The sequence below is a fragment of the Marmota marmota genome, unplaced genomic scaffold (genome assembly GCF_001458135.2).
Source record: "Marmota marmota marmota unplaced genomic scaffold, marMar, whole genome shotgun sequence".
NCBI lineage: Eukaryota > Metazoa > Chordata > Mammalia > Rodentia > Sciuridae > Marmota > Marmota marmota.
Window position 1 is genome coordinate 10,754,636 of NW_026000153.1, and position 11,393 is coordinate 10,766,028.

General features: G+C 40.1%; 1 protein-coding gene across 1 annotated transcript in view; it reads left to right on the plus strand.

The window, feature by feature from the left end:
• The first annotated feature begins 238 nt into the window (after positions 1 to 238).
• Positions 239 to 11,393, plus strand: part of Npsr1 (neuropeptide S receptor 1) — a 179,203-nt gene continuing 168,048 nt past the window's right edge. The window contains exons 1-2 of the mRNA XM_015490366.2: positions 239 to 340; positions 380 to 621. Coding sequence (XP_015345852.1) covers positions 472 to 621 — 150 coding nt within the window. The 5' untranslated portion in view covers positions 239 to 340; positions 380 to 471. The remainder of the gene's footprint in view (positions 341 to 379; positions 622 to 11,393) is intronic.

An 11,393-nucleotide genomic window follows, 5' to 3' on the forward strand; every position in this document is an offset into this window, starting at 1 on the left:
TTTCAGAAGTGCAAACATGACCTGAATTAATTGACCTGATGATGAGTCCAGATTCCTGAATTACTGAAGCTGGAACAGAATGGGAGCCCATTGTGTAAGTTAGGAAAAGCACAGCAGAGCAGGAGGCCCATCCAGGCACCATGTCCATGGCTGTGGGAGGCTCGCCCCTTCCCTCAGGGCGAGGCCCTGGCCCTGTGTGGGACTGTGGGGTGACAAGGGCTGTGCTGGCTCCTGGATTGTAGCTGCTGAGGAGAGAGCAGCACGTGGATCCTCCCTGTCGTCAGGCAGAGCTCTTCAGTGAGGTGGGCTCAGGGAGGGCTCTGTGCCTCTGCTCAGCCGAGCTCCAGCCAAAAGCCTTGGAAATCAGAGGAAGTGCCAGGCTGCAGCTGCTGCCCAGTTCTCAGAGGGCAAACTAGACCCTCTTGCCTGGCTGCAGGGACAGGGACAGCAAGCCTCAACCCCTCCTGAGCCATGCCAGCCAACCTCACAGAGGGCAGTTCCAATTCCACCCAGACCGTGCCAACAACACTGGATTCATCCCGAGTGGCTTGCACTGAAACGGAGACTTTCACTGAAGTGGCCGAGGGAGAGGAGTGGGGCTCTGTCTACTCCTCCTTTAAGGTAAGTGTTCCAGATTCCATGCTGAATGTTGACTTTAAATTATGGGACAGGTAGAACTTAGGAGGGCAGTGAAAGTATTAGCCAGTACTGTGAATGGCCATTGTTTATTTCTTTTCTAAAAGGAGTAAAAGAAATGATAGTTTTAAACAATGATTTTCATAGTGTTCCAAGATCTGAATTATTGATTGTTTTTAATGTATACTGGTGTATTTTCTTCTGCTGATGAAAACTTGTGAATCGTAAGTAATGTTTGTAAGTGGAAGATTTTTTTACTTTCCTGTTTTCATTAGGTGAAAGCACTTTTAACTAATTCTATAGCAGTGCTTGAGATGTCTGCTTCTAGTAGAAATAGTGAAATTGTCAAAAATAGACATTTCTAGTATATGTGTGCTCACTGTCAGAGCTATGAGTCTTTTTGCTAGGAGCATTAGAGGTGCAGAAAGCCCATATTCCCCAGGGCAGAAATGGGTGCCACTAGAAAGATCATGCCTAGTGAGATAGGAGGATTACACTGCCTTTGTTGATCCTTCTCCTTGAACATGCATGAGAAATAGATTCTTGGACTCTAGTTGGTGGTGTCCCTGTTTGCAACAAGTTGCTACCCAGACACATGAAAGAATCAGTTTGATGCCTTTCACCTTCAGAGTATCCAAGGCTCACATTGAGGAAAAGATCACCATTAAGATAATACTGTTCTCTCCTTTGGAAAAAAAAATCTTGTGGACAGAGAGAAATCATGTCCCTAGAAAACAAAAGTTTCCTGCCTCTTATGTCTGAATGCTGGCTTGTGGGTTATTTTACGTGCTGCCTGCCTGACATTATGTTTAGTCCTTGCAATAACTCACAGGTCTCAAACTGGTCCTTTACACTAGAAAGAAAAATGCCTCAAGGAAAATTCTTATTGTTACTTTGTTGTCAGTAATGTTGTTTTTAATCCTCTGGGTGTTCTTGAAATGATCTGACTTTTACAAAAAGAGGTAGAATTACTATAACAACCTTCTCTCTACTAGAATTTCACTTCTTTGTGAATACTCAGAATAAAACTTTCAGTGGGGAACTGTCCAAGGAGTCAGCTTCCTATTCATGGGAAAAGAGACCCTGTGGCAGTGCAGATCCTGAACAAATCACTTACGCTGGCTGCAGGGGATCCAGTCCCATGGAGTCACATCCGAATGCATTCACATACACAGCCCAGCTGCTCAACTCCCGCAGCACAGAAAGTGAAATTGGAGTTTGTTACCACTTAACTATTGACTGAATAATCCCTTTTATGAAATCAGCCTCCACACACAGATATTCTATCTTGGCAGGCGTGGTACACCCAGGAAGCTCCCGACTCCACTAGTGACACCGTCTCTGAAGGCTTTGATATTTAGAGAACATGACAACAAACAGAATGAAGAGGCTGGCCTTTGTGAAAAGGATAATAATCAGCAATAAGGGAGTTGTTCTGAAACTTGGGCAATAATCACTCTCAGCGCAAATCTTATTTAACATTTTTTAATGTAGCATGTGAGAAGATGTTTTGAATGTAAGAACAAATCCCACTCACTTGCTGCTGGTGTTCCCACTTGGTCCCAGCATCATCATCTGCAGGCACTAAAGAGAATACATCTCTGCATTTCATTCCTGCTAACACATCTGTGGCCAAAACACTTAAAGAAAGAAGCAGAGAGAGGAATTATGTCTAGGCGGGAGCTTGGACTGTTCTGCTTCATTTTTGAGAGATGTATTCATCCTCTAGAGCACTGAGCTTTAGGGACACAGAAATCAGGAGTGGCATCTATGGGAGCCTAGCTTAAATATTTTGGTGTGTCTGAGCAAAAGCAGTTTTGATACACTCTTGACACAGAAATCGTTCTGCTGCCTGCTCCTGGTTACTGTGATTCCTTTTGTCCCACAGACTTGAGAAGAATGTCAAAACTGTGCCCCGTTCCTATGTCCCTTTAATTCCTGTCACCTGCACAAAAATCAGTGAAAATAGCACAAAAATAGACATGGTGATAGCCATGAAAGTAGCAGAAATAATAGCTACAGCAGGAGTGATTAGTTTCACTTGCTGTGGATTTTCTTGGTGCCCAGAATTTTGCTGTCTGACCTCTGTGGAGATCTCATGTAATTCCCATAAACCACTGTGAATTTCCATTGAAACTACCTTCCATTCTATGTTAATTATACTCCTTCTTTAAGTTTCAGTGAGGGCTGCTTCCTCCATGAAGCCCTCCTTGACTCATCCCAGCAGGTTATGGTCTGAATCTGTCTTAAACTGGTATTTCTATCCCGGCTGAGTGGATGTGTTAACAGTCACGGAGCATCATGAATGAAAGAACTACCTTGCATTGATTTCATATACTCTCTGGGATCCAGGACCATGCTAGACATGTTCAGTAAACATTTACTGCGTAAGCAAAGTGTGGTGTTCTTTTTCTGTCCACTGCCAACATTTTGCCAGTATGGGCAACAGAAAGCTTGCTTTCTCCATGATAAAAATCAGGGGAAACATATAGTCCTGCATGGTGTCTAACTGCTGTACTCACCAAGGACTCTCTCCCTCTCTCTTCAACCACATTCAACTCATCCCTGTTCCCACTTCAAAGTCAATAGGACCAGTAAGTTATAGATCCCAGTGGACTACTAAATTTACTGTGGCAGGGCAGGCTGGCCCCAGAACCGAGTACAGCCCTCAGAAGTCGCTTCCCACCACAACACAGCCTTATCTAGTCTCAGAACCCAGGGATGTGGATAGTAAGGCTGCTATCATAGATTCTACCTAGCACCTAGTTCCTCCTTTCTCACCCTAAAATTCTCTTGATAGGAGATAAGACATCCCTGTCTATATGTCTCTGGATCATGCTTCATAAGCTAGAGCCTTCTTCCTCCCATCTCCATCCCAAATTCAAGTTTCTAGGAGATCAGACAGGAGGTTGGGGTGAGTTCACCGCCATGTTCTCTACAATGGCACTGTACGATTCACCCCTTGTGACTATGGGTTCACAGTCACAGGGCTCTTAACTGAGTCATTGTCTCCTTCACAGCTGCTGACCTCTTCTACCTTCAAGTCCTATCCAATTTACCTCCTCATTTCCCAGCCACCAGCATTAAGGAATTACAAGGGCTTTGAGAAACTACTAGAAGTTTTCAAGGAGGATGGAACCCAGCTCATCTAAAAGTACATGAGGCTGTCCAAATTGAAGACAAGATGAACTTCTTCACACAAAAAATCTTTAATTTTGCTAGTGAATTTGCTAGCAATATTTTCTGAATCTCTGATTCATGGTGATGAGAAACTCAATTAAAATTAACTGGGTGGGAGACCTATCTGAATTTGTAAATTACCTAAATTGTAGCAAAATGCAAATGAAACTCAGTCTTATTACTTCTAGGTGAGAAGAAAAACATGAACCAAGACTGCTAAATACTACCTAATGATGATCTTTCATTGAACTTCCTTTAATGGATAGTTACAAAGGATATGCAATTAGTCTAACTATTGTTTGTATGTAAATTGTTGCTTCTAAATGCTTGAGGGTGATTGGACACAGTGTGTTCCCATGTTTGTACACCCTCCCTGCTGTGCTGTCTTACTGTTAATTTTTGCAACATACCCTTCCTCCATTAATATAATAAAATAAAATTTTAGCTCAACTATATCCCAATTATCTCACACTATGCTTTAGAAAAAGCTCAATTTAAGAAGCTTAAGTATAGAATACTTGTTTCCATTACATTGAGGTTGACAATGCATTTCTAAGATCTTGTTCTACCCACTGTGTACCAGCATTTTCACCTGTGACTGTCATTTTGTCCCCTCTTTGCCCTTCTGCCTGCTTCCCTAAACTCCCCCTCTTCACCCATCATACCTCTCTAAGGCTTGCTGGTCTCCCCTCCTGCCATGGAACCCAGGAGAGTCCATGATGTCTTTCCTGGAATCCAGGAGACTTAACTTCCTGAACTTCTAATGTAGTTCCCACAATTTGCATTTATGTCATGCATTTTTTATTTTTTCCACCTGGTTTTACTCATTATGTTTGCTTGAATATTTACAGTTGAGTACCATGCTGTTCCTAAAGGAATTCCTACGAGTTTTGCTCAGTCGAGTGATTTTTATTAAAATCACTTTTGTTAAAAGTCTGATTCTTTCCTGCTTATTTCAGCTACGCAGAACTAGCACTTCACTCTCCAATCATCCACCCTGAGTGAGCGCTACCATGCAGTGTGTCTACCTTCACTCCATGACAGAAATGTGCAGATGTTATTGATGGGCTGGACAAGGATGGCATGCAGTTTCCCAAAACTATTTATATTGGTGTATGAGAAAGGGAAGCTTCTTTGACTGAGTTTTTCTCTGTATTATTAATGTACAGGACAGATGGCAAGAAACACAAATCTTAGTTAATTCAGAGTAAACACAATCATTTTCCAGCCTACAAAAGTTTTCACATTCTCTGGCTTACTGAAGATATCTAACACCAAGGGCAGTGGTTCTGGGATGAATCCCTGTCTATGGTTGGGAGTGGTGGGGGTGGAAGATATCATCTCTATTTGGGTAAATTTGGCATCAACTGAAATGAAGAATCAGATCTCTTTCTCAAAAGTGGCCATCTTTGTTCTGAAGCTGTGTCTGAGATCCTATGTGGCCCAGGTCAATTTCAAATTGCTTTCTGGGACAGCTTCCTTTTTTCTTAATTCCCTAGATCCAAGGTTCTTGAATCTCCCTTTCCCCCTCTCACTCCTGGCTAAATTTCCACATCCTTGCTGGGAATGGAAAATTAGACAGTTCTCCTAACAGCTCTGGACTTCAGAAAACAAGGTGGCTTTGATTCTGGTCGCCTCTCCCCCGACACAGACACCTAATGGTACTACTCCCGCATCCTCATGGCCAGTGCCATCTTGGAGTCATTCTCTGGTTTCTACACAGTGAGTGATCCTCAGCCTTCTTTTCATCCTGTGCTTCCTAAACCTAGCAGGCACTGTCTATTCCTTTCTCTTCTTGTGCTAACCTTTTGGAGGGAGGCAATACAATGTCCTCTCATCAGTGTCCAAGTTTCCCACTTTCTCCTGGATCCTACACCAGTTTTGTGCCTTCACCCCTCCTTGCATCTCCCTCAGCCTCCCTTCTACATCTGTGTCCCTCCAGACTAACTCTTCCAGGCTCCATTCTCTGAAGGCTCATGAGACTTATCCCCTCACAATGGAAAAATGCCACTTCCCTTCAAGTTCTTTATGGAATTCTGCTTCATGCACTTGAAAGCCCAATTCTTACTTATTTCTGTTTGCATTAAAGTAGTAAAGGGTCTACCTTGAGGGCAATGGTTAGAGCCCTCAGGCTAGAGAAGGTTTTATCAAGGAAGTGAGAAGAAGCACATCCATTCATGCTTCAAAATGTCACCCTGTCATCCTTGAAGTAAATTCCTCTTTATACAGTGGGCAAGAATGTTTCAAGCTATGCACTTGAGTGGATGAAAAATGTCACTTTGTTTTTCTTAAGTTAATCTCTCTCTGAGCCACTCAATCTGCCTGATTGCAGAAAAAGATAACTTAGTCATTACCAGGGAAATTCAGGTTCTTGAATTTTCTCCATCATTTCAGGGAGACTCTGGAGCTAGTAGATGCATTCACCCACTGGAGACCACTACCTAGCTGTGTGATTTTGGATGGCTCTCTGCTCCTTGTGCCTTGGTTTCCTCATCTAACTAATAAGCTTCTAATTGAATGTCTTTCTGAGAAAAGTTAAGTGACAAAATGCTTGTAATGCCTTCAAGAATAGCAACTGGCCTGGAGTGTGGTTTAATATTAGCTATTATATTACCAGGAAATAGTCATTTCAGTCTTTTCTCAAGACTACTTACTGAGACAAGAAGAACTTCAATTACAAGAAATAAGCTTCTGGAATTGCTGGGAGACATCACTGCATGTCAAAACACTTGAGGACAGCTTTACTATGCATTTGGTCCTCAGACAATGATGGTGAATTAAGCTGTTCTTTCTCTTTTTCTTTCTTTTTTTAATTAGACCACCAAAAACGATAGAATAAGATGTAGATATTTAGAGAAGATTCCATTTCTTATTTTATCATCCTGCTTTTATGCCTAACTTTTATCTAGGCAAGTTAATGGCCCACTACATGAAGGGTTATTTGCAAAGATGGAAAATTATGTCCTATCCAGAGAAAGAACGGATGGGCTTCTGCAGTGGTTATAAGATTTTCCAGGCCACAAGATAGCAAAATCACCCAAGGTCATGATGAAGCAATAAAGAATAATCAGGGATATATTTTCCCACTTAGGCAATATTAATGGTTTCCTAAAAATGAGGAAGCCCTGACTCTTGTCAGGACTGTACAGTGTGGTTGCACATTATTATATCCGAAACTCCCATCAGCTGTGTGTATATGCGGAGGGGGTTAAGTAGCATTTTTAAACTAAATATGAAAATAAAGACTGAGAAGTCAAAATTGTGAAGGAGTGAATGCCCTAAAAATAGGTAATATTTAAAAAAGAAAAAATAAAACAGGTTTCTAAGCTTATTTTAGGATAGATTCGACTGTGAAACAGTGAAGACAGAAACCTTGAACCTCTTCAGTTTAACACACCAGAAGTTTATTTTTTCTCTCACATCATAGTTGCAAACAGGCCAACTTGCCTCCTAGAATAAGTGGTTTCCAGGCGAGATGACCAACCTTTTGTTGTTGGCTATGGCTTCAAATGACACATGATTTTGACTTGATTCCATGGGTAAGGAGTAGCTACCTGAGGAGCACAGGAAATGTCCCCAGTATGGGAGACAAAAGGCACTGCTTTACGGCTTTGCTTGTTCCTCATCTTCTGCAAGATGAAACTCCAAATATTCCACTTGGCCTCCTGGCCTTTGGCATTTGATGCACTACCTTCCTCTCTTCTCACACCCTGTGCCACTTTACGCTGAATGCCTCACCACAGTCCAAGAAAAGATGTTCTGTTTACCTTTCTGCACAGGCTTTTCCCTCGCCTCATTCTTTTTTTTTTTTTTTTTTAACTGCAGCAGTTTTAAAAAATTATTATGGGTTACAAAGAAGCATGCAATATATAAAGTTAAAAATTAAATAAGCAATAAGAAATGCAAATTTTTCAATAAATGTATAAAAGTAAAATATATGAAAATACCTCCAAATGAACAAAGCAGACACTGAAATGTCTCCTCATTCTTGTGATACCACTCCAGGCTTAGTGAGTCCCTCCTCTATGAAGCTTTCAGCTTTGGTTAATATTCAGCTTTGTCAATATTCTTGTGCTCTCAAAGCACTTGGAATCCCTGTGAAAAATGGTTTGTCTCTAGATATGCATGTTAACCTATGTGCAGACACATGAATGTATGCATGCACTGAATGTCAGTCAACTAGGGATATCTCTAGGACCTACTGTCCCTAGATTAGTGCCTAATACAAAACAAATAAATGGTCAATAAATATTTTGTTGAATGAAAGAGTGTCTCAAGAAACAATTCATATAACGATGATGATGATGATGATGATGATGATGATGGTGGTGGTGGTTTAGAACTAGGGATTGAACCCAGGGGTACTTAACCATTAAGCCAATCACCAAATCTTTTATTTTTTATTTTGATACAGGGTCTTGCTAAGTTGCTTGGTGCTTCATGCCTCACTAAGTTTCTAAGACTGGCTTTGAACTTGCAATCCTCTTGCCTCTGCTTCCTGAGTCTGGGATTCTAGGCATGTGCCACTGCATCCAGCAACAAGTTTTATTTTTAGTCTCAGTAAGTTTGTGTGAATGGAATGGGTGATGGTGTCTTAATTCTTATTCACCAGTCATTTAGTGTGAATTTTAAAAGTGCCAAGATCTGGGAGGAATCCTGACATCATAGCAAGTCATGTTGGCAGGGATATATAGATTGGCCTTTCAGATCTGAATATGCAACATCCAAGGCCCCTGCATGCCCTTTCCCATGCTGCCATGTTCTCCTTCCTAGGCCTTGAGATCATCCACCTGTGAGCCCTGAGACACGAAGCAGGTATTGAGCAAGGGTACAACATTAACCTTCAAAACTTCACTCTCCATATATGTGTTTAGATGCATGATTATAAAAGCGTAGCCACAGAGAGCTCCTGCAGGGTACATAGGACAGAAAGACCATCTGAAGACACAAGGATCTGTTTCAGTGGAGCACATGAACTCAGCCATCTCTCTAAAATTTCAGGCAATAACATCTAATTCCTGCCAGCTGCCTCTGGACAGTTCAAGCAGATGTGCTGTCCCATGAACAGAGAGCTATAGCTGCTTTTTCTGGATTGGACCCATACTTGGTAGGGAAGCAGAGGATTAATCACTGTCTCAAGGAGCTGGTAAACAAGGCAGTAATTCAATAAATATTATTAAAAAGATTTTCATAATTTTAAATTTTAACACCTATGGAGAAACATAAATATTTCTCACTCTAATTTAAATTTTAAAATAAATATTAAATCTCAGAATAAGTCAAGACATAGTAATGCAATCTTTCAAACTATATTTTTCCCTTCTCATTATGACAAATACCCCTTTACCCTACTAAATTGAGAAATAAAGATTGGCTTGACAAGTACATTAAGCACTGAGGTTCTGAAATGGGCAAAACAAATTCATTGCCCTCGGGTAGCTGTCTAATGGGGGTAGCCAACTTGCTGTCAATAGTTGCTTAAGTTATCCATATAAAGGGGAAATATCAATTCAATGAAAGGAGTAAAGAGGTGGAAGTGGAACTCAGGGAGGGTCTCAATAAATGGCAAAGAATTTGTAAAAAAAAAAATTAGCAGCTCTGTACGAAAGACAAGCAGATGGAAGTTGGGGGTTTACTTAGAAGAGTTAAAGGGCTAAAATGAACCTACTGGACCATCAGACTAAATAATAAAATTTTTTTTTCTGGGCAAGAAGAAATCTTTCACTTTGTGTTAGAAGAAAAAAAAGTTACAGTTCAAAACTGTAATTTTAGAGAGATAAATCAGGATGAATCTGAATTACAGGGAGGGGACACTGGAGAAGGAAAGTCAATTAGGATGATTCAGTGTGAGGCACTTGGAGCTCAATCAGACAAGGGCTGTCTGAGCCTGGGAAGGAAGAAGCAACGGGAGGTCATCTCTGGTCATATGTGGGGTTTGGGGGACATAGAAGGTTGGGAGAAGCAGAGGAGGAAAATGAAGTGGAGGTTAAAATTGATAAACTGATTCTAAAGTTTATATGGAAAGAAAAAGGAAAACGGAAACCATAATAATTCTGAAAAAGAATGAAGTTGGAGAAGCTGCTTGACCTGGTTTACAGATTGAATAGAAAGCTACAGTGTGATATTAAAGGTAAACGTCCAGATCAATGGAACAAAAATAGGCCCACACACATCTATATTGATTTTTGATGAGGGTAAAAAAGAAACTTAGCTGAGGAAAAGAAGAAAATGATGCTGGAATGATGTATGGCTGCATGTAAAAAGTAAGGCTCACCCCACATCAGACACCCTAGAAAATTGAATTCCAAGTGGATGATAAGCCTACATGTAATCGCTAATATAAAATATTTAGAAGAAAATATAACATAAATTCTTTGTAACCTTGGATTAGGAAAAATTTCTTCCATCCAACACTAAAAGTACAATCCTTAAAGGAAATTTTTAATAAATTGGACTTCATTAAAATTAAAGATGTTTGTTTTTTTAAAGCTTCTATTAAGTGAATAAAAGGGCAAGCCTCATACCTGAAACTTTCTCGAGAAACTATTAATAAATCATATACCTAATATAGGATGTATATCCAGAATACACAGAAAATATTTAAAGTTAATACAAAGAAGAAAACAAACTAGCCAATGAAAAAGAACACCAAAAGATTTGAATTATAGGTAGGCATACACAATGGCAAATAAGCACATGAAAGAGATTTTACATTAGTCATTAGAGAAATGCAAAATAAAAACCAAACTGAAATAGCACCAGACATTCATTACAATGGTTGAAATTAAAATGTACTGACCATACTAAGTACAGGCAAGGATGTAGAGCAATTAGAACCAGCATGTATTGCTGATGGCAAGGCAAACTGGTGAAGATATTTTGACAAAATTCTTTCCATTTTCTTATAGTTAAATGTACATTTTTTCCATACAATGCAAATATCCTGTTTCTAGGTATTTGCCCAGAGAAAATAAAACATACCTATACAAAATCTTTTAAAAGGGTACTTATAATGGCTTCATGTGAAATCACTGAACACTAAGGGAAAAAACAAACATCCCTGGGATGGTAAATGAATAAATGGTGGCATATCCACTCAATGGAATGTTACAGAGCAATGAAAAATAAGCTTACAGATACACACAACATGGATGAATTTCAAATGTGTTAAAAAGAGACAGCCTTCAAGTGTTTCTTTCTCTAATTAGTTCATTTATATAATGTTCTTAAAAAGGCAAAACTCCAACAACAGAAAACAACTCAGTGGTTGCCAGGGGCTGGGGAAGGGGAGAGATGTTGGCCACAAAAGGGCATGTGGAAATTTTCTTGGATGATGGAGTTGTTCTTTATTTTGATTAATTTTTGTATGAGTTGAAAATACAGAACTGGGATGGACATTGTGGAGCATGCCTGTAATCCCAAGATTTGGGGGACTGAGGCAGGAGAATCATTAGTGTGAGACAAGCCTGGGCAACATAGGGTGAACCTGTTTCAAAAAATAAAAAGGATTGGGAATGTAGCTCAGTTGTGGAATGCTTCCCTAGCATGTTCAATCCCCAGCACCAAAAAAAAAAAAA